Raw genomic sequence first — 25,048 nt, 5'->3', positions numbered from 1 at the left:
TTCTCCTTCCTCACACATACACACGAGCATACCATACAACCATGAAGCAAAATCATAGAAAAGTAAGCCCAGCCACACCTCAGCCCATCATCTAAGTCCAACCTGGTCTCAAGGATTTATCTGAGAAGTAAATCCTTGCTATTCAATCTGTTCTCAATATCTGCTGGTAACAGACACCTACCAGCAACTCCAAGCCATCATTCTCACTCTCGTAAGGTTGTTCTTGAGCTCCAACCCAAACCTATATTGTTCCAGTGTAATCATGTTACTTACTGTCACACCCATCACAGGCATGGAGAAGAGATACTCCTATTATAAAACTTCCAAAACAGACCTCTCCTCTCTCCTAGGATAACAAGCCTCTTGAGCTTCACTTCCTTGCCAACCCTTACATGTGACTCCAGCCATACAATTCTCAGTCACATATTTATTCTCTCTTTCCCTCTCCACTGTTTTTTCCCCTCACATAAATTAGGAAGCTTTACACACTGAGCCATGCTGCATATCCTTAGCAATAATATGATTTCTCAAAGAGTGCCTTGCTATTTTGACAATGCCAAATTTAAACCAGAGCATTTGGTGCTTTGCATCTGTCAATCACAAGGCACACTTTTTCGAAGCCCATCAATAAGAAAGAAGTGACGGGTGGTCATCTGAGCAACGCTTTGTGCTTCCACACTCAGCGCAGCAGGCTATACATTTTTAACCAGGAATCTGCAACGGTAAGGAGAAAAAAAAGATTTTCCAATCAGGTTAAAATGTTTCAAGTGGCACATTTTCACTTTCTGTACACTTCTGAAAGATGACTGGGAGTCAACGTGAGAGATTAAGCTCTGCTGGAGATGTAGTGTGTTCATAATATATTAATAAGTGAGTATGCCTCAATTTTGGTTTGACACTGGCAATAGACTAAACTACAAAGGACATTCACACAGAGGTGAGAATGAAAGCTGAAGGTACTGACAATGGATTAGCCTCCAGTAATACAGGACCTTGGAAAACAGTAAGAATGATGTTCTATTTGCAAAAATACTGTAATCCAGGTATCCCTCAACAAAACTCCAAAATGAAAAACTGCCTCTGTGCATTTAGCATTTTAAGCTCTCGGAGAGCCCCAGTGAAGCCAGCAAGTAAGTTCACAAACAGAAAGAAAGAAGTGATGTGCTCTTCAGATATAATCTCACAGCTTTGTTACCCTCTTACAGTTATCATTCACGTTTTGGTGACAGCAGGAGACCCTGTTAGGAACCACAGCCCCATTTCAGTAAACCCAGCGTACAGCTGGAATTTCCTCCCCAGCCAGTTTACCAGCAGGTTAAGCCTCTTCAGATAAATGAGTTGATCTTTTCTAGCCATTAATGATTTAAATAAATACTCTTTTCTCTTTGAGGGCAAACCTTCTACCTTTGAACACACTTTCAGAAATGATGCATGATTGTATTTATTTAATTGGAAACAAATCTACCCACACTCCAGGCTTTTAAAGGCACAAAGCACACGATATGTCACGGCTCACGTGAATAATGGCAACTGGATGTCAGGCTCCTCGGACTCCAGCCAATAATCCACTGACACGGCTATGGATTAGAAAGTCAGCATCTCAGTGAGCAAAATGTTTTGTCAATTAAGAAGCCCCTTCTACTGCGTCTGGAAACAGAAATTATGAAGTCAGGTTTTCCACTGAAATGTTTCTTACTAATGAACAAACTTTTTGCTGAGCTATGTCAAAGCGAAAAGGTTTCTTATAGGAATATGATCCAAAGATTTCTTATAGGAGTAGGTTGGCATAGATTTTTCTGGTTGCTTTGATTTCCGTCTTATGCTTCCAGTCTGGACTGGAAGACTCATCAGAATGAAAGGATATACAAGATCCACGTGCAAAAATCGGACAATATAACAGTATTATAAAACACGAGCTTAAAGCATATCCTGCTTTCTTATAGGGGCTTCTGATTTCCTTTACAAGATACTATTATTCTACAGAAATAACCTTTAATTATTTCTACAGGCTGATCAAATAACTACCAAACTTAGAAACCGATTTAGCTTGGATTTGGATCACATCTTGCACACATTAACTGAACATCTAAAACATGCTCACCAAGGTAAAATAAAAAATAAAAAATGAACTTGCTCTTCTGTATCTTTATTCCACAACTGCAAGAGAAGTGGAAAAAATTAACTTTTATAGCAGCAATAACACAGCACACTATTATACAACAACAAAACCTGAAGCAGAGAATGGTAAAGTTACACAGATCCCCGAGACGCTGAAGGACATTGTTACAGGTTGCCCATTCATTGAAGGTGCCCTTGTTAACACAATTCTTTGCCATTTCATCAGGCTGTGCAAACATGCTCCTGTTTTATATGCTGCTGGGTATCACCCACAAATGCTGACTTTCTTAGATATGCTGATAACCCCAAACTTATTAGATCTGAGTATCTTAATTGTTTTTAGCTCTCTTCAAGTGTGGCTCACTTATCTTACAACTTCTGTTCACTTACTTTTTGTCAAAAATATTCCAGGAAATAGCCAAAACAGACCAAGAGATTAACGCCCTCTTACAAGAGTTACATAGATGCATTGTTAATATTTACCACCTTCTCACCTTCTTACACTTAGCACATATATCTTCTCTATTTCCATTAGCTATCATTGGCTAGTGGAAATACAGAGAATATTAACTATATATATATATATATATCCATGAGTTCAAGACACTTAGTGTCCAAGGAAAATTGACCATGGAAATAAACACTAGGAAGGAAAAAAAGAACACTACGGAAGGCAACGGTTATTTATTAATCAAGGGTGTTCTTCAATTTTATGTCTAACTGAGGACCAAGACTGAGCATTGTAAATGGGTGAAAACTGCAACTAAAATTCAGAGATATCATACAAGTCCTATATATCCTCTGCTGTTTTGCATTGCACAAGCGGATGATACTGGTCAGGGATCTGGTGGTAAATCATAACTTGAGCTGAAACTATTGAGTTGAAACCCATGTCTTTGGGTCATGGATTTTTTATATTCTTTGTGCTAAGCTAAACGCTGAAACATGCTTTACTTGTCTAATTTCTCTCTTGTTAAAATAATGTATTTTTTCCTGGTGAATGAGGTATGAGGAACAAAACATAGCACACACTGCATGCATTTATATTTCACATTAAAATGTTGTGAATGAGAGCAAATAGAAGAAAAAAAAAAGATATGATAAAATCTGGTTGGTGATAGCATTGTATATAGCATCTTCAAGAATGTCACAGAGTACTCTGAAGATGTATAGATGCCACATCTACAGACATTACCTATACACTGAAGCTAGCCCTAATTATCATGGAATGTTTTATGAAGAAAGTCTCAAAATGCAAATAAGAAGGCATGATATACAACTGTGATGCTGGCTATCTCAAACTTTTTCTTTACTTGTACACACTCTACAAAAATCAGTCACCTATTATAGCCTGCCATAACTAAACCAAATAAAGGGAGGGATACTCAGCTTCTCTCGGCTTCCTTTTCTTTTGCAAAATTTGAAATTTCCTAATAGCCTCCCCTCCATAGAGCCTCCTGCTACCCTTAGATGTCATTGAAATGATACTAATAATATTTGTAGTTGGGCATGACAGTCAGCCACCAGGAGCAAAGCTATTTGGCACTGTAATGCAAACGACTGCATTCATCAAATGAGCTTTGTTAGTTATTCATTGTGCTCCTTATCGTCCCTTTCCAAGGCCCTGGTGGCTCCGCAGTGCGCACAGCTGTGTGTCACCGCGGAGGAGCGCGCCCTTATCAGGCAGCGCAGGGCGCAGCGGGAGCAACCTGCCAATGCACCCCATCCTCTCCCCTCTCCCTAACCTCCTTTGTCCTCCTCCATGTGATCCCTCTCCCTCTGCTCTGCTCACAGCCCAAGACCCTCTCCCACACCTGGAAGAATTATTCGAAATGAAAAGGACTCTTGAGGGAGCTGTAATTCCCTCCTTCTTCTACCCCGCTCCTCATTTCCCTCTGAAATTGACTGCTCCGGCCAACCTTCTGCAGGGACATGCTTTTAAAAACAACTGCTGCAACAAAACAGTCAAAGCCATCGTGCATATCTCAGCAGCCCAGCAGGCCTGCAAAGACAGAAAACGATATTGACAAGTTTTGAAAGGGACGGACGCCGACTCTGATGCAGGAAGGCACTTGGGGCTTTTTTTTCATTAAATCTTTCACTGCTTAACGCAGTTCAACATATCATTCTGCACCTCTGGAGAAAAGCTTTTGGGGGCTGGAGCCAGAGATTAATCCCTCTGTAATTTCCACTGCTGCTGGCAGTACTAACTGCCAAGGGATTTTGGGGAGAGATAATGGCACTGTTAACTTGTAACCTAGGTGTAAAAATGGTCTTAATAAAACCAGGATAGTTAAGGCCCTATCAATAACCAGCATGCACCAATTTCACGGGATGTAACAGATACGATCAATCTGATGTAATGCAGGAGGTTCATCCCAATACAGTAATTAATAGAGATTGGGGAGCTACTCAAAAATTGTCTACCAGAACAGTGAAGCATCCAGGACAACCCAGGCAGTTTAACCTCTAAAGCAAATGTAAAGATGAAAAAACAGCCTTACTAAAATGACTGGTCTGGATCTTCCTTTGGTGTAAAATGCAATTAAACGGGGTATAAAAACCATGTATAATTAAACCAGTTTAGAATGATTCTGTCAGATATTCCATAATTAATGTTTGTATAAGAACAGATTTTCTGTTTTGCAAGAATCAGCAGATAATCAGCAGTTGATTGTTAACCTGTAAATATGCTGATCCAAGCATAATTATTTTTACACATATACTTACCCTTCCACGAAAATATAAGCAAGAGACATTTTCTCTATCCATAGGACTCCGGTAACATTATGAAGCACAATTTCCAAGCAACTCCAACTGTATATTCTCTGTTTATCTTCTGCAGAACTGTTACTCTTATTTTTGTATTTATATATATATATATATATATATATAAAAAAGGTGAAATCCCTAATTTCAGATTCTTTGCACCCTCTGTGACTTTGGGCAAACCTTCTTCTATGCCTTAGTGTCTTGTATTTGCTTGTCCGAAATCAAGATTAATCTATGTATCAGACTGATAGGTGCCTCAATATTATGGTTACGGCAATCATCCTAAGACCTAGAATAGCACTATTACACACCATATGATATGTATCTACTGATACCTTATGAAGTAAGAGCAAGGTTCCTGTAAACCCTCTTTGGACAAAGGAGAATAAATAAAGATCTGTAGAAATCAAATGCAAAAAGAGGAACAGAATACCAGGAATCCATCAGTATGACAAAGAAAACAGCAGAGGTTTAATACCATGAGACAGACAATCTTCATTGGAAACTTCCATATACCTGGTCATCTGTTCTCTCCTACTATTACCACCACTGCTAATAGTCAAAAGAAATTTCTCCTTGCATATGAGAATTTCCAACTGACTTCACCACTTATTTCCTAAAACTCACTGCTCATCCCATCCTGTGAAAGTGGTCAGACTGATAAGCAAGCTATAGAAAACATATGGCAAAGATAATGAAGAAAGAAAAAATAATCTACATCAAAAGAAAAATTTAAACTCAGCACTTCATCTTTCTTATTCTTCCCAGGGTTAAGCAGTCAATGTTAAGGAGTTAGTAACCAGTTGCCAAAAGCTGCTCCTAGACTTTGATAATATCTGATGTTATTATCAAGTTTGTTCCCATTTATGACCTTATTTTGATCAGGAGAACAGCCCTAATGTAGCTGAGAATCCAGGTGTTTACAACAATAACAAAAGAAGACAGCCCTTAAGTCATGCCTGTTAGCTGTGCTACACAGCTTTAGTAACTGTCATTCGCAAAGTTTCTTCTCTCTCCCTCATCTTATTCTATTCATGCAAAATTCATCACTGAGTATAAGGCCATCCAAAGCTCAGACAATTTTCCCATGCTCTTCCTTCAGAACTGATAGGCCATTACCAGAGGAACGTGCCAAATGCCCTCTGGCACCTTCAGTCAGCTGCCAGGAGCTGGAAATGTAACATGCTTCATCCCCACAGGTGGCTGTGGTGTGATATGACTGATGCAGCAGTGTGGGAAAGCTTGCTCAGGTCTACCCTGAAGACAGCTTTCCACTTAGTCTTGTCTGGCTCCATCTAGGAAGGCTGAAGACCAAAAGGTCAACAGAATACTAAGAAAATCACTGAAACTGCTTAAAATTCAATTGCAACAAATACCTAACCCTTGATAGGGGCTTTGAAAATCCTAAACTAGAAATTGAACACCACTAGAGAGGTAGAGGACCACATGGAACTTATTCTACCCAAGACCAACAAAATAATTTGCATCTGTATAAAAAAGAACGAGTAAAGCAAACTACCCATCAACCTACAAAATATTCATCATGTCCAGTGGTTTACCAACTGGTATATTCTACACAAAATGTCATCTCTGGTGAAATGCTTGGGAAAAAGGAATCGTTTATACCCCTGCTATGCTAAATTAGTGAGTGACAGAGAAAACATAATCTAGCCGCACACTTCATACCTTTAAGAATCAGATATTACAGAAAACTTAAAAGTGTGCTTACAAAAATGGAAAGTAAAGAGCTGAAAAATTAGATATTCTATTAGCAGAAGGAAAAATCTTTCAATTGGCCACAAACTCCATAGCATAGAAGATTAAATTTGAGTAGAAAATCATCAAATCAGCAGAAAATAAAATTGATCGTTCCCATGAACACTGAAAAAGCAATATTTTACTGAGAAGACTGAAGCCCTCAAATACAACATAAAAGCTTGCCATATTGACAGATAGTTCTATTACAAAAGGTACTGAGTGCATAATTAACCAATGCTAATACCTATCTGAATATCTGAAAAGAAGAAAAATTTATTCAAGTGGGATATAAACTATTCATCAAAGCTGAAAAAAAAAATACATAAATGAAACCACTACAGTGAAAACATGCAGCAGGCAGGCTATGTTTATGATTGCCTGACAGGAGATGTATAAATAGGAAAAATTTACCACTCATTCACTAGGGGCTAATGAAGCAGAACTAAGATCATACGTACACCATCATTCAAGTGTAGGACATTTGCAACTTCTCAATTTTATAAGGAACTGCCTGTTCAAGTCACGTATTTTGTAACAAAGGTCATTTTTTTGTTACAGTCTAAACAATAAACTGTAATTGGCTGAGAAGTTTCATTTTTCTTAAGCTAATGTTAATGTAATGAGCATTCCCTCCACAATTCTGGTATAGGTGATGAAGGACTTTGCTTTCTCAGTTCCCCAGTAGCAATCACTTACATATAGCAAGGCATAAAAAAGTAATATTTAATTGAAGTTTCCTCCTCTGTAAAATGATTTATACTCTTGCAATAAAAGACACAACTTTAAGAGATTTTTCTAAATTTAACAAAAATGAAAAAAATCAAACAAGAAATCTAAAAAATCTAATCTCTTATTTCCATACCATCCAAACAAGTGAAACTATTTAGCTGCAAATGTGCAAATTGGTAAGTATGCATAATTTAAGAAAATGCTTCTTACATCTAAAACATTTGCAAGGGATAATCAGAAGTTTCTACTCTGTAGACAGGTGCGAGTAAGGTCTAAATTCTCAAACAACGGCAAGTTTCCAATCTCTGAATGTTCATTTAGAGTAATGCAAGCTGCATTACTTTGTCAGCCAATAGAGGCATATGGACAATATTCCTGAATATACTCTCAGTTCTGAAAGCTGTAACATTTGCCACTTGCAAGTGTAAACATATTTATGAATTCTTAGCATCATCTTATTCTGACGAATTTATTCATCTGCATCATGTAGTATTTTTTAGAAGCTGTTTGTGAATTAAATATAACTTAGCCCTCTTCTTACAGAGACGTTTGAAATACTTCCCATGAATTTACTTTTGCAGAAATCCTAGCAAAAATGTGGCCCTGTAATTTTAGTCAGTGGATTATTCCTAATATATTAGCTTCTTTCTAATTTGTTTACACAGCCTACAACACACTTAACAAAGCTCTTAGCATGTCAGGTGCTCCATGAATGCTAAATAGATTAAAACATACAGACCTGTCTCTATGAACAGGAAACCAACAGTACCTTGTGCGTGCTAGAAAAATACTCTCCTAAAATGAACTCTACCCTCCAAGTGGGCTCAATATAAAGCCAAAATGTATAGGAAGCATGACTTCTTCCTGCTGCAAATACAAATCTCCACTACACTTGTAGTATAAGTGTCCTTCCTACACTACCGAAGAGTTTAATTCTGCATATTGTCTTCTGTGAGCACACTTTTAAAGATGCCTGAAATAGCAAAGGGAAAAATATCTTACATCACCTGAAGCTGCAAGCAAGGAAAGTATCAGTATCACCACAGAGAGAAAGACCACTGTATTTATGTTTACTCAGTGTTTAAAATTCATTTATGTCCCCAAATTGCAGAAAATGCTGAACAACAGTTCATAGTAAGTACCAGTCCTACTCCTTGAGAAACCTGAGACCCCTCCCTCACTTCTGCAAAACAGCAAATTCAGAGGCATGGTACCAACAGACTTGACACATATTCTAGACCATTTATCTTCTGGATAACAGAAAAGGCTCAAGAACTCTGTTGTTCTTTACTTCAGAATTCACAGAAGCTATGGTCATGCATCTTTAGTTTCACTCTGTCTACAGGGACCTGCCTGCAAAGGGATGACTGATACTGCCCTCATCTACAGCTCATACTTAGATCCCATAAGAAAAACTGTAAAAGAGCAAAGTGTTGTTACCTCTAGCGTCATGTCCTACTTGGCAAAAACTAGGGTGATCCTTCAAGACTTCTAGACTGGCTGAGCAAAAACCATCCAACACAATGAGGCAACACTAATTTCATTGGTGCAATACTGTATTCACTTCTCACTTCACTTCACCCACTGGAACAATTTTCACAATAGTTGAACTGTGGACAGTAAAGTTTTACTCCATATTGCTGTTTAAAACAGCAATGCCAGCACGATTTGCATTATTCAAATGATTACACATGTGTTGTGGATTGGAGAGAAGATGAGTCATTTAATCAGAATTCAATATTTGTTAGTATTTAACACATCCATACTATATATATAAAATGTCCCACTAAAGGAAGAAAAAAAGACACAATAAAAGACCTTTTGGCTAATGACTTGAGAAGCCATCTCATAACACTTTATACACCTGAAGCATTTAATTGTGGACATATTTGCAAATAAATCTTCTAAAATGGCTCAAATCCTTCATTCTTTTGTATTTTTTAGTTGTTGCTGAGGTACAAGCAGCAGCATCTATGATACTTTATAATTTTGTTTCAACAGTGAACAAAGATTGATATGCTAGTCAGAGAATCAAATTAGGAGAAAGAGACAGGAATAAATATTCTACAGTGTTCCTGTACAATAAAACAAAATCTGATTTTCTCAGCCCTCCTCTTGCATTCAGATTTTCCTCGCTGCAATAAAAGGCGAAGCACTTATCAGTTTATTTCAATTCAAAAAACATGGTAACACCAGCTTTTTCTGAAAACCTGTATCCCAAAGCTTAGAGTAGCTTCCACCTTAAATCTCCTGAGGCATGGAGAAGTGGGAGGCTGAGCCCAATCCCTTCATAAGTCACGTTAGAAATTAACACCGGTACTATTTGCATGATGACCTTTTTGCACGGTGCTAAGAGGTGGTTTTATTTGGCATAAGAATTTATTCATCAGGACCTACTCTCACACCACAGATGCTGATCTTCCTCTTCACTTCAAGGACAAGATTAATTCAGTCATCCTCAGTGGTGTCCGAAGTGTGTTTGTGGGAGCAGAAGGAGACAAAGAAGAGAAGGGTTATTTTATGCCTTCAACCTCATGAGAACCCAGGAGGTGGGTGGTATGAGTTACTGCCTCAGAAAAGCAAGACCCAGAGATGAGATTTCAGCTGAGTTCAACCAGCAACAGCCAGGAAACCTTCCCACTCACAGGGCATCTCTCAGGTGGAGACCTGATGTCTGTGGCAACCATGACCCAGCCCCACACCTCTCAAAGAAGGGGTGTTTGGCCAACTTTCAAAGCAATAAAGCAGTTTTAGTTTTTTAAAGCAGTTTATACGGGTGTCACCATGCACTCATTGATTGGAACACTGCAGCAGCCAACTCTCCCGCACTTCATGCTCACAGTGTTTTCATTTAGTACAAAAGGAGAAAGTGGGATTTAGCCATGTAACATCAGGAGAAACTGAAAAACAACTGAAACCTATACATATTCAGCACTATGATCATAGGCACTTAAATCTTTTTAATGCCAAACTACTCAGCCATTTCCTTATTCCTTTTTCAATAAAATGAAAAATTTAATTAGCAAAGCTTTCTATATTAGCACTAAATGTCCTAAGGTTTCTAGGTGCAAAATAACCACAGAAAAAAAAAATCCATTTACTATTGGGGAAATTAATAGAATTATTCAGAAGATGAACCTGATTCAATATCTGAGATACTGTAATTGGAATAATTGGAATACTTCTTTTTAGCCTTTCACTTTGTTCTATTCTTCCATCTTTGATACTGTTTTCTGTACATACCCCGTTTCTTCAACTGACACTGCATTTAATGGACCAAAAGAAGAACAGAGTCTGTGAAGGAAACGGTACAAAGACAAAACTCAGAAGACAAAAGTCTTGCAATTCAGAAGGGTAAACCAAGCTTTCTATCCCACTTTCCAGCTTTTTCATATCCCATAGAAGATACAGGCATGGGAAAGAATTATCATTACTGGAGTGCAAATTTCAAAGCATCAGCTATCTGTTGCATACTCTCATAAAAGGCAGGGTGCATTCTTCTACTACCAGTCCCCTTTTCCCCACGTCATTTTGACAGAAAAAAATAAATGTGCAAGTGGGCAAATGTCCCTGTGAATAAAGTTCACACCCCTGCCTACCCTGGGTTAACTTGATCAAGTGTCTTTAATGTTAAAGGTGACGATGTGCTTGAACAGTCCAGAGCTGTCCTGCATTAAGTAGGACCTGACTAAAGTTTCATTGCATTTTTGCCTAACTTCCACTCATTTCAGTAATTAATCATATGTAAGACCATTCCCTTAAAATAATGAAGCCACTCTCAGCTGGAAGTCAAGTAAGCAACTAAAGAGAACAGGGGAGCTCATAGAGAAATTACTAAATTAAGGTTCTTAAAGTCTCATTTGCCTATTTTAATTTTTGTCAAGCTCCTCTTCACAAATTATAGACATGAACAATTGTCTTTAATATGTGGATAATTAATATAATGACCCAAGTGAACCCACTGTCAACATGAAAATATTATCCCCTTTATAATACACCATCTGCACCCTGAGAAAAGTGTTGATCAAAGCAAAAGGTCTTGATGAATATCAGCTGTCTCAAATAACTATACATAATGGCATAGGAAACAATCTTTCAAGACTCGGAGATCTCTGCAGGCATTGCCCAACCCCCAGGCCAAACACTTTGGGAGCTTCAGTTGGAGCATCAACTCAGCTTGAACTGCCAAGAAAAAGCCCTAATTTCCAGGCAAAGAAGCCCAGATTCCTGCCATAGAGTTCTATATACCTGACACATACATGGAAATAAACTCTAATGCACACAAGTACCACTTGGAAGTGAAGAGCTGCATTCAGCACTTGCTGAAGTCTCTACAAGAATATTAGGGAACCTAATGGGGCACATAATGTTGAATTTCTTGGGCTTACAAGTGAGATCATGGTCAAAGCCCAAATTTGGAAAAAAAAATAATAAAAGAGTCTCATTATCATGCACAAACAGGAAAGAATGCTTGGCTGCTGTATTGAGAAGGCTGTCATATAAGCTATAAATCATGAGACATACCAATCACACAGGAGCCTTCACTTTTGCTTTTCCTCTGCGTTTTGTCCTTGGTTGTCAATAAATATGACATCTATTCTCTCCATTCAGCTGGCTAATGGCCCTCATCTAACTCTGAACCATTGGATTAACACTTTGGGAAGCCATCTGTATCCATGATATAAAGCCAACATTACAAAGACTCTTGTATTTCTAGTCTCCCATTAATTGCTCTGAAGATCTTAGCACAAGGTGAACAAGCTCTTATCACCTAGGAGAACTTTGTGAAATCCCACAAAAGCACTCACAGGGGCTGTGGCTGAGCAAAGACCTGTGGGTCCTTCCTCAGAGGAAAGACCTGGGCTCATCAAACTTACCTCTATCCTTTCCTGAGAGGGTATTCAGGCATGCTAGCCATATCTCATGGGCAAGATTACCACAAGCAGCTGATACATCTAAAAGAGTCTGTATGTTCATATATTGTCACAAAATTAAAGGAGAAAGTCATTGACATAAATTTACTGCTCTCAATATACTCTCAATATAATAACAAAAGAACAAAATAACGGATCAAGTGCTAATAAGGATTGATAAAAAATAATTAATATTGTTAAAACAGACATAACTGTTCAATTCACCCTATATAGCAGTAGAGTCTCATTTACTCTTTCAAAGGCATAATCAGTTGAAGGGCACATTTTTCTTCTCTTTGTTCTTTCCCATCAATTTTAATGGGTGCAGAACATCAGTCACATGAAATGTAATGGGACAAGAAGATGGATGAGTACATTTGAAGCTACTAGTCACAGGACAGAAAACATCCTGACAAAGTGACACTGGCAGCATAGGGTTCAACAATAGAGCCTGGACAATATTTAGTAAGTGAAACTACAGTGCTACATGATTTGGTATTCTCACTGGGCAAAATCCTTCCCCTGTCACTATTCATCATGTTCCCACAGGTCAGACTTTCAAAGACATTCTCCTACTGAACATGACCAAATGACATTTTTAATTCAAGGAAATACGTAAATCTGGGGACAAAGAAGTCATTTGGAGGTAAATGGGAACAGCCCCCTGTATTAAGAACTTAAAATTATTTCATCAAGAAGGTTTTGTAAGATTTTAGCATTTTTTAAAATGGTTTAGCAAGATTCATACATAAGATTTGAAATATATTATGCTCATAGGAGTGAGGAGACTTTATGCTGAACTTATCAACAGCAACAGGACTCCCCACTACTAAGGAATAAGTAGCAACCCCCCTATTTTTGTAGTACCTGAAGAAAACATTAACAATAAATTAACATTTATAATTTGCACCATACTAAAAATCCTCTGAGGAATTTGCACTATAAAATAAAATATACGAATAAAAAAAGCAATATCCCCATTAGTTATCTGAGAAAGGATTCAAGGAAAATTGCACATAAAATTCCTATCACAGCTGATGTTTAGCATACACTGAAGGAAAAACAGTCTTCCAACAAACCGAACCCAACCCTGTTTGAATTTTAAGGAAGCAGGGGAATCCAAAGCAGTAATTGCACCACTGCTGAGAAATCCAGTCAGATCTACATTCTGCTGCAACGATCCACCTGTGTTATAACTTTGCCGGTAATCGCTGAATGGATTGATCTGGCATTTTACAATGCTTATTGTGATCGCCATCATTATTATTAGTCAATACAACTCCATTTTCTTCATTAGCCATTAACTGAGATCTCTGCAATTAATCTTTAAAGCTTTAAATAATACACAACTTTATACCAGAAAGGGAAAAGAGAAAACAGTTATTTAAATATACCCCCAAGGAAAGGAATTAAAGGCAGACCTTGAAGTCCCACTGCTGTGCTGAATAGGCCCTGTGCTTCGATATGCCACAGACACCTAGCCAGTGGCATGCAGTAGCCAGAAGGCAAAATGCCAGCTTCTGGCACACAGTCCTAAACAGAGCAACATCACTCTCTGGCATCACAACACACACTATGAAGATGACTGTGTATACTTTTCTAACAAATACTGTGTTGGAAGCCATTTACAGAAGCACGCTTTGCTATGTATGCTCTCCTTCTCTCCCACAAGATATGAGACTGCTCTCTAAAACGTTTCTACAAGAAGCTTATGTTGGTAAAAACAGTTATGCATTGGGAGGATTTTTCCAGCTACCCTCCCAGAACACCAAGTCACATATCTCACAATGGGAAATCCAGAGGATGGAAATATCACGTCAGGAGAAGGCTTGAGACCTCACAAACAGCACATACAACTCTGGAAAGAGCAAAACATTTTTAGACATAAGAGCACTTGACTCACTTTTGGCTTCCATATTTCATTTTATATGCAATAACACACCATTTAAAAAGTACTGAATGTAAGTCAGTTCAAAAGTCAACCAACCTAAATATTTCCCTGTGATGACACATAAAAACATTCAGACATTTTTTGAAATTTCTTTCCTGTGTTTCTCCTCTACAACAAGACTTTGGTGAAATATATATATATATATATATAAGCATTTTGATGGAATTATATCCATCAGTGAAAAACAATCTAGACACCACACATTTTCTGGAGTTACCATTTATACACTTAGATATCTATGTCTTTCCTGACTGTAACAATAGAACACATAACAAGTAAAAAGTAAAACAACAACAACAACAAATACATAAAACCTTTGCAGTACGAGATATGATGCCACTTCCACTTTTGGTTACCTTGATGTCTGAGAAAGCATCCAAATACTTTAATAAATAATTTACCCTCTTCTCCTGCCATTATTAAAATGCTGTTAACTGGCAAGTCATATGCCTATGGATATCATGAGGAATCTTGAATACTTCATATTCTAGCTATGAGAAAGTCGAAGGCCTGAATAATGATTATTCCCCAAGTAGTTTTCGCTGCAAATCCATCACTATAATATGCAAAAAGCACATTGCAAACACCATCAAACCTATGAAATAGGTCAGTCAATTGTTCTGTTATACCACATATAACTGAAGATAATTTTTTTTTCTGATTATTTCAGTTGTTCAGTCCTCAGAAGGATTTAGCGAAGTTCACCCCTTCCCACACTGCCCTTGGTCCTCAGGGCACAGGCACTGGCACTGCAGTTAATTCTCCCTCTGACATTAGAGAGCAACTAATGAGTCTGTGGACATTTCCCAGGAGCCTCCCCAGCTTGCTGCATGTGGACACGAAAGCTTTGCTGATATTTGCAACCAAAACAGTCCCTGATGGTGTATCTGAGGGTGCAGACGCAGAACCTATGATCTTCACTAGAAACCACCCGGGGTTTCCTGCCATGCTGACACAGCCACGGCTGGCTCCTGCCAGCACACTGATTGCTGAAGACAAGCCTTGGAAGCCAAGGGATGTGGCTTGTCTTCCTCCTCCTTAGGGCCACGCACAGGGGGAGTGTCACAACCTCACCTCTCCAGCAGTGGTGCCTACATCAGACACGCTGAGTGTCACCCTCAAGAATTTAGACTGTTTCTAAATGTTATCTTTCATGGCCATCCCAATTCCTTTCCAACTTCTTAAGCTGTAAACTAAATCTGATTGGTACTAGCAAACTTTTCTCACTGATCATAAGTGAGGCTGCTGTTGTAATGAAAAGCAGTTTCTCGAAACAGTAGAATTCTAAGAGTTGGGGGTAAAAAAAAAGAGATGAAATAACAATAACAAAAAAATCATCTAGGTGGAGAACACGAAAACTAAGTTGCATCTAGGCAAATTAAAGATGCTCATAGACTTTTGCAGATTGAGTCCTCTCACGTTCAACTCTGACACTAATACATATGAAGCATATGAACTCTACACATGACTTGGTGATTTGGAAGATTACTCATTCCACACTGCTTAAGTTGTTTCAGAGGTCAAACTTCAAGGCTAAAACCTCCAGGGAATAAACTGTTCCCATACACAAACCGCAAAAGAAAGGAAAACAAATGTTTGCTTTGCTTCATTCCACTGATTACTAAGGTTTGCTTCTGTTGATTAAAAAAAAAAAAAAAAAAAAAAAAGCAACCTTCCTTCTGGAGGAAAAGAAACTAATTATTTTTTCACCTGAGAGAAGGATATGTAGAATTTCCTAACTTCCTCAAAGTGAAACAATAAAAACCACAACAGCGAGGATCATACAAGTTCACAGCATCCCATTAAGAATTAAGATTGTAGAAATGGCCAAATAGATGTCCTTTGCCTGCCTATACTTTAAACTTAAATACAAAATGCAAAGAACTATAAGATACAATCCAATTTGCAGTGTGTTATATAAAGATACTGTAATTCCATTTCTAGGTTCAGTCCATTGCACAAAAATATTTGGAAAATATTATGAACCACTGCTTCTTAACACAAAATCATAACCTGTTAACAGTAACTGATCTCACATTCTATCTGAACAGAATGATTTTTGTTTTGATAATTATCATGCAAAGGAAAACAAATAAGAAACTTATAACACACAGACCAGCGAGTAACTATTTTCACTGCAACCACAAAGCAAGTGTAGAAAAAATAATCTGTATCTAAGTTTTTAAATTATTTAATTTATTGATATTGAGATGATGTTTGCAAGCTGGTAATTCCCTTTACTTTCAAAAAAAAAAAAATATCTACCTAACAGTATCATCAAAGTAATTTTCATAAAGCCCACATACACCTAGAATATCAGAAAAACCTTTGTGGTTGAAATTAGCCAGTGGATTTAAAGTCATGGGGTGGACAGAAAACCATATACTATGAGCATATAAAAAACTCATTTCCTTTAAAAAACAGGTCACACACTCTGAAGTTAAACATCCTTAAAGCCAAAGGTCCAGCTATTTTTCAGCTTCTCATTATGAGACCTCACAAAATCCCTACGGGTAGAAGAGCTGCTCGTTGTCACCAGGCCCTGCTGTTCATGTCTTCATTAATGTCTTAGCTCGAGAGGACGACTCTGGGTGAAACGACTTACTGTCAGTTAATATACATTTGGCAGATTGTATATTTTAACCCATGTCCCTTTTAACACATCACAAAAAAAGAACAAAAACAAAAACAAACAAAAACACCAAAACAAACAAACACCACCTACAACCCACTTGAAACTCTACAATGTGGTTCTTTGGTAGCTATCAGTCCTGCCAACGCTGAAGATAGCAAAATTGATTCCATCACATCACTGATGTATAAGACTCACATAAAGCTATGTTTTGCCTTAGGCCCAAGGATTATATCCATACTAAATCACATCAGGAAGCAAGCCTTAAGAAAGGCTAGCTCTCTGAAAAATGTATAAAAGTCTGATCATTAGAAGAACCCTTGATCCCCATTGCTAAATTTGAGATGCAAGGAATAGCAAAATACTGGAGAAAATCATGATATTCAGTACCTCAACCACTTTTATTTTTTTTCCATGGCATTGCATATCCCTGCAGGTTACTGATACAATCTTGGTATGGCTTTTTATAGCTGCCACTGTTGTACCCGTCCCTTGAATTGTTATCTCACAGACTATTGTCTGCTTTCTTATTTCATGACTTTTTCTTTATCCTTCCTCTCGAGGTATGCGCAGGAACTGTATGCCTTTTACAAGACAGTAAACAAGCACAGAAAATAAAAGCCTGGCCTCAGTGAAGTCGGTGGCAACACTTCAGAGTTTCCTGGATTTTATCGGGGAAAAAAAAAAAATAAGTGTCTTATCAAAGGCAGTTGGGGTGACATCCAAAATAACACTTAGGCTCTTATTGTATAAATCAGGTATCACATTCAAAAGAACAATCCCCAGAATACAGCTGTTGGCCTTAAGCTTTTAAGAAAGCAGATGAAAACCTCCTTATGTGCCTAGCTGTAAGCATTGGTGTCCTGGCTGCTGCCACCATCTGTCTGGGAGGCCAGGGCTGTTTGTCTTAAAGCAGCCTGTCTGTCCCCAGGCCCAGATGCCCATGGCACCATCCCCCAGGACTCCTCACGAAAGCTAAATGTGGCTCTGTGATGAGATCCCAAGCCCAGACAAGGGGCTCCAGGGGACACTCCCTGTCAGGCAGCCAACGCTGCTGTGGACTGGCATCCACCACAGCACAGCGAGCTCCGCTGTTGGCAATGCCACAACACCAGAGCCTCTTCTGGAGAACAGTCTGCAGAAAGTTAAGGCGATAGGATTAGTTATTTAGATGAATGCTGCTCAACTATCAGTTTAAAGAAAAGACGTAAGAAAAGAGAAGAACCAGAAAAGCCATGCCTGCTAACCACAAAGACCATCTCCTGTTCTCTGAGGAAAGTCAGCTTTTATGAAGTCAGTTTTTAAAGTCTTTTTACTTCAGCAAAAGTTCTTTAGGGAAATTCCAAACAAGTTTCTACAAATGTAGCAATTTGCTAGCAATGTATGACAAGCTTTACTTGATCATCTTTTTACCATAAATACATTGCTCTACTAGTATGAGACAGTGCAGCTGTTAGGGGAATTCTATAGAGCTGAGCTCTAAACTTTTTCAGTTTAACTGAGAGGAAACAGTACTCCCACAGATTTGTTGAATCCGTCAGCACCTCAATTTTTTTTTTTTTAACTTTTCAAACAGAGAAATCAGTATTCAGAAGAGCTGCTTGGAAGAGTTCAGAATCAGGGTGGTCTCTACTTTGTTTAAAAATTTAGAGAGGAACTAGAAGAAAAACTAGGAAATGCAGTAAGATCAAAGCAGATCTACTTTTGCTACTGATTTAATTCAAGTAGAATAATTCAATTAATTTCAAGAAAATTAAATCTAGAATTTTCTCCTTTCACATTTTCCAGAGCTCAATGTATCCTGCCACAGAATTTCTATTATAAATAGAGACGAAGTATAAATGGGCCCCAAAATATGTCCATATGTGTTGATATATCACAAGACAGCACTTTCCCATTGCTGGTGACATAAAGAAAAAAAAAAGTAATGTCATGTAATGTCTCACATGGCATAAGCACCAGAAATAAGTATTAGTGGCTAAAGGCTGGTTCAGAAGGTAAATAAGGATCACATCATCTAGACTATTTAACTCTGAATAAATTCAAACTTCACTGGGACTAGAGAATGTAGGTCCTAATGACAAAAAACCATTCTTGGCCTGCAGTCTTCTTTCATTATTGCAATGCCAACTGTAAGTATCATGTCATGAAAAATACAAAAATGCCTCTGCTCCTTTAGTTGGCAGGCCTGATGTCTCTCCTGTGAACAGCTTTCAGTGCAAAGAGATGTACCACTACAACTCAGTACTTCAAGTAGCCCAAGGGATGTCAAAATGAACATAAAATCAGAACTCTAAACTGGTAAAAATATGAGCTTTATGCTAATTATGGAAACCAACATGAGAAGCAAACTGCATAATCAGTCTTCAGAGGATTCAGAAACGCTGCAAGCAGGCTCTACTATCATCTAAGGTCAAATGTAAAACGAAAATGTGCAACCTTTTAGCTTTAATCCCAGCTCTACCACTCACTTTTTGAGCCATCCCAGGCTGCCTCTGCTTTCCCTTGCAGCTTTTTTCTTGTCTCCCTTTCAATTCTCAGCTCACCTGAGCCAGAACTATTTCTTATCATGTAACTCAATAAAAGTTTGCAGAGGTCTTTGGTTGACCTCTGAAAGTAATGTTCTCTCTCTTTCTTCTTTTTCTCTGTGTTAAATTGCCCATTTTGGAAACAAAGCTTAAAAATTCCAGCAAGCAGAAGTATTTCTAAATGATATCCACAAAATTGACTGAAAAATTAATGTTTCCTTGAGTTTCATCTAAGGCTATTGAAGATAACTGCTGACAATCGATCAGATGGTGCTCCAGTTTCATTCTCTCCAATCCTTAGCATCTTACTCTTTACTTTCCACTGAAAAGATCCCTCACCATTCAGCTAAGAATCGACTTGAACTCACTTCTTTCACCAGAGCAGTGCAAGAGGAAATTAGCTGAGAGCAGCAGAGGTCTGTTCCTAATGGACATGAGCACCCACCAGGTCCCACCTTCTCTAAGTGTCTCGAAGCAGACTTCCTGGCTACACGTTCATTAGCTCAATCCTGCTTATGCAGCACACAGGAAATAATAATAATGTGCCCCACAAAGTAGCATGCGGGGTCATAAATCTCAAACCAAGACTGCTTCCATTTCACCAGCTGTAGACTCATGGAGAAGAGGACTTAGTGGGGCTCTCGGTGGTACCAGGGACTACGCCTGATGCCTTCTCAGGGGGAAGTCAAGAAGCAAAGCCGAAGCATCCTCACGCCCCGAGGACAGGTGAAGAGGCACTCAGAAGCAGGAGGGTGCTTCACCAATGCATAATGGTACCTCAGAAGCTTTTATTCTTAAAACGTGAGGGTTTGACTTTTTGTTTTAATCCCAATCTACAAGTGTGAGGCGTAGTTATCAAAATAAAAGCCTCCACCGTTCAAGCGAATGCTGTTTTCTGAGCGGGCCTCCACGGTCTCTGCGCCGCTATCTCGGCACCAGGCAGAGTGAGCCGGGAGGAAGGGGGTGGGGAGGAGCGGGGAATTATACATATTCTAACGATGTCTTCATTTCCCAGCAGCTCTACAACAAAAAGCTCTCCCGTGCTGAATCTGACCTCGCTACAAACAGGAGCAGAAAACAAGCCTCGCTGTAAGCATTTGCATGGTTCTCCTCTGCAGATGTGCTTTCCTTTGTTTATTGTATTTTCAACACACGAGCGCACCGACCACCCATGGTATCAGGTAGCCTAGCACTGGAAAGGTGAGAGATGAAGCTGGGATCACTTCCTTATATGAATATAAATTAATCTATCTGATCCATGCATGCTAGTGAGCCACAGCTCATCCTCAGTCAGTTCATGTCCCTGACAGGCTAACTTGTCCCAAGCTCTCCAGAAATCGTGCAGATGAAAGAGCCAAGGCTGTGGTGTAGGAATTACAGGACTGGAGAGTTAAAAAGGGATTTGCAAATCAAGTAGTAATGCCTGCCTTGGCTTAATTGAATTTATCATATTCTACTGCTGCTCCTACCCAGAGCAGCAAATCAGTACTGTACACAGAGCCAGCTATGGTGTGAGATGCTACCTGATCACTGCTGCAACACCTGGTTAAAATCATATCCTTTGGGCTCTGACCTGCATACACTGAAACAAAGATAGCAGTGGGTTTACAGATGAACACAGAATCCGGCAGAGAGCATACTAAGTCATTTCTCCGCTCCCCTTCTGCACCTTATTAGTGACATTTCCCTAACAGCACAAGATGCAGCACCAGGTTCACTGCATTTAACTCCCCAAGGAAACTCACTCAGGTTCTTCTAGGGATTACACTTTATCTGGAAACACCAGAGCAAAAAGTGAAAGCATTAGTTCATTTTGCACCTTGGTTATTTGCATCCACAAACACTCCAACTCAACAGCACAGAGGATAACATAAAGGGAAAAATTTCTCTAGAATACACCCCCCCTTCCCGCCCCACATTTGGTTTGCTGATCATTTCAATGGCATTTATTACCATGGAGCCTTAATGCAAGGAATGTTTTGAAAATGCATACTCTAACCCAGGAACAGCCTCTTTTCTCCTTACACACATGCAGCCATTCAAGAAACGTCTAATCTCCTTCAGAGCACAGCCTGAATTTCTTATTCCCTGGCACAGAAAAGCAGACACCGACCTACTCCACTCTCTCCATTTTACACTTTCAGATCAGTTTGGCAGTCCAGAGCTGGGAGGGGGAAAGAGAGGAGATGGAAACATGCTGCTGTGCTTTTCCCTGTGCTGCTATAAGAAAACGTGATGATCGGATTATGAGTAACTGTTGAACTAAAGGGAAGTGTTCCACCTAGAGACCATCTTCACGCGCCAGAGCAGTGGGCAGTTACCTGCAAGTGGACATTCTTTTAGGACTGAATATGTCTGCCAGTTCAATGGTAAAAAATGATGCAGAGGTATTACCCCCAGTAAGTAATTAACAATGTTAATCTTCTTCTTCCTCTCTATGGTGATAAAAAAGAGTCATTTCTGTATTTAATTAATGCAGAGGATCATTTTGGAAACTGGCTAATGAGGCTCTGATCACATTACCATGAAAATGTGCATTAACACTGCAACTGAGAAGGCTGCTTCATGTGTAGAGAATCCACTTTGTAATTAGCCCACTGCAAAATGAATCACGTCAGGAGGAACTCGCAGGGAACCAGTCGGCAATGGGCACTTAGCTGCTGCTGTGCCAATAGACCACCAACGCTGCGAGCTGTTTTCTCCTCCACGCTGCCTGTCAGCAGCAGCGCAGTCCAAAACTGCCAGCGTTCAGCCTCCGTCAACAGCAATGTGTCAGAGCGAGGACAAATTATAGAGAGGAAGGGAGCAGATGCTGAAAGGCACTAAACTTCAGTATGTGAGGCTCTGCTGTGCCAAGGGAAAAACAAACAAAAAGCTGCAAATCAAATGCTGATTCAATAGGATCTGAGCAAAATTGTGGGCTATTATGGTAAGTGCTTGTTTCGTCTTTTCTTGTCTTATTCTGAAGGAGCTGGGAACACGTTAGCAGCGCACTGCTACACTACTGTTCACGCTGCTACGATACTATTCTCCTGCTGCTGAATGAGACGCCAAAATAACTAGATGGGATTAAGATCTTTGTCTAGTAGTAAACAGAAATAGTGCACCGAGGAATGAACAAGAAGCACACCTCACCCATGGAGACCCTGTTGTACTTGGTACCTGTTTAAAGGTAACAAGCATATTCTAGAACCATTTCAATTTTAACTAATCTGAAAATTTAATACACTCCTTGGCCAGCACAGACATGCCATAAAAACTTTGTTCCTTAACTTAGAAATACCTGAGATCACAGACCTAACACTTTCAGAGGCAGCAGTGCAACTTATCTGAAATCAGTCTTATTACCAAAGCTAAGGGCTCCCTTAAAACACCACCGATACGGTTCAGTGAGACTGCTGCTATATGACTGACATCTTGGCAGAAGATGCACAAAAATGTTAAAAGAATCCCACAGGAAGTCATCTGAAGGGGGAGTGGCAAACGAGCAGAAAACAACAGGCACCCAAAATACTAATAATTACCAACCCCCCCAATACAACTTAGCCAGCAAATTTGCAAAGGAAAAAAAAAAAAAAAAAAAAGGCAAACCAAAACAAAAGCATGTCTACTTACTGTCTTTAAATCACACACATTTTTATTCTGGAGATGCTGGTAATATCCTCTGCACTCACCTGTGAAACTTCATAGAGCAGTTTGTAGTGTTCCTCTCTCTTCTGAAAAGTGCACAGATTGCAGCCCATTCTAATAAGCAACACAAGAGCAAAGCCTCTAATTTCCCCAGCACTGAAAGGCAAATGCACTGACAGGGAATCACCCTCCAGACTTGACTACTGTTTTTCATCAGTCACTCCAGCCCAGAAACACAGACACACCACTGAGAGCTGGAAGCACCAGCCAGGGCAGTGTGTAGCAGCATGCTCTTCTTCCCTTTCCCTAACTATCTTACACTCACGTATACACACACAGAGTTTCGACTCAGTTCATGGCAACACTCCCCCTGTCTCTGCATCAGTGCACATGACTACACAGATTCTCACTCATGAATATTAATAGCCTCTCATTGATTATTTATGACAGAACGTGTTAGCGGGGAGGGGTGTCATAGCTGCTGCTGATGACAGATGAATATTCACTAATTAAGAAGCAAATGTACTGTGGTTAAACAAAATTCACTTGTGTCAATACCATCTCTGTTTATTAAGGTTAGAGGGACTAAGGCTCGTGTATTTCACCCACACTTGCCTTAATTTTTACAGCAATCGTGAGACTAATTCATGAATGGGGACTGGAAAGGCACAAGCCAAGTCTTATGTTAGGTCTCCACCTTGTGCAACAGGGATCATCTAATGCATTTAAAATATTTGCAGGCATTTTAAGAAAGTACTTTTGAAACCTGGGCTGATCAGGTTTAAAAAAAAATAAAGCAAAAAAGGAGAGAAAACTAACCCAGATGGCTATACTGCTAATGTCACCTTTGACACAGTCAAATTTAAACAAAATTCCAGCATACTCTTAAAAAGCATGAGTCTGTAACAACTTGTCATAAATATGCAGTATATATGGAAAATGCAGGCATGCAAATTTAGTGCATTTTACATGCATGCATATATTGTACTGTTTATTAAATAATCTCACATACAAGTTACTTCTGGCATGTAAAACAGATTAATAGTAATTATAGCTCCAATTTCCAAGAAACTTAACAGCTATACCCTCTTGGACTCCGAGATATCAAAGCTTTTATTACAACATGCTATTATATCTAATTTTACTATTTGTAAATTAGATTTTAATGGCTCCGCAATTCTCAGTGTGTGTATAAAGGCAAGGATGCATTTAAAATTAAACCTATGTGTTAAATGCTAGGGCCAATGGAAATTACATTTAATTCCAGGCTGACATTAATTCCTATGCTGTATATTATGTCATCTATTAGTAGAGTTCTGCAAAGTAAATAAATAAATAAATAAACAAACAAAACAACAACAACAAAAAACATAACAAACCTGAACAGAAAACTAGAAGTTGCTTTTGTTTCTTCACTCCTTTCTCAGCAACTCTGCTAATCAAGAACTATGTTCTTCTTTCAAAGCATCTTTAATCTGGAGGGGATAGCAGGGGGGATCCATAGCAGAAATAATTACTCAGAAACCAATGAAACCAGTTAGTTGAGATTGACACTGGGCCCTAAAGAGTTGTAATTACTAAGCACTGATGTAGAGCTACTATTTTTCTTTTTTTTGGGTCTAGTTTCCTAAAAGTGCTTTGTCAAACATTTAAAATCGATAACAGGAAATGATTCTAATGAGCACTAATTGTTAACAAATTGGCTTTGCATCCAGCAGCACCTCAAACACCACCAACACCAAGTAGCAAGCAGATCAACAATCATGTGCTGCTTATCAGTCCTGCCCCTTGGGATGTAATAATCTGATTTTCTGGGCCTTAATTTTACCTAACAGTCAGAATGAAAGCCAAGCAGAGAAACCTACATGAAAAACTGGACCATTGCTGTGACCTCTGAATAAAAGTAAAGTTTTCTAGACCCTCTATGTAAATTACAGATAGATTGGGACTAAATTTTAATTAAATTTCATCTCCTTTAATAAATGGGCAGAGTCAGGAGGAATCTAATAATGATGAT

The 25,048-nt window shown here is 38.9% G+C and overlaps 1 protein-coding gene across 5 annotated transcripts in view; it reads right to left on the bottom strand.

Annotated features, from left to right (window-relative positions):
- The window catches only part of PDZRN4 (PDZ domain containing ring finger 4), a 269,511-nt gene that overhangs the window by 79,901 nt on the left and 164,562 nt on the right, over positions 1-25,048 (bottom strand). The window contains exon 1 of one of the 5 annotated variants that reach the window (XM_013199369.3): positions 23,076-23,360. The exons of the other annotated variants lie outside the window; for them this stretch is intronic. Within the exon in view, the coding sequence (XP_013054823.3) occupies positions 23,076-23,144 (69 nt within the window). The 5' untranslated portion in view covers positions 23,145-23,360. Of the gene's footprint in view, positions 1-23,075; positions 23,361-25,048 lie in introns of those variants that run through there. 5 annotated transcript variants of the gene reach the window in all.

Source organism: Anser cygnoides, chromosome 1, assembly GCF_040182565.1.
Source record: "Anser cygnoides isolate HZ-2024a breed goose chromosome 1, Taihu_goose_T2T_genome, whole genome shotgun sequence".
In the NCBI taxonomy this organism is placed as follows: domain Eukaryota; kingdom Metazoa; phylum Chordata; class Aves; order Anseriformes; family Anatidae; genus Anser; species Anser cygnoides.
The sequence above is the reverse complement of the archived record's forward strand: the minus strand, read 5'-3'. Positions and strand labels throughout refer to the sequence as shown.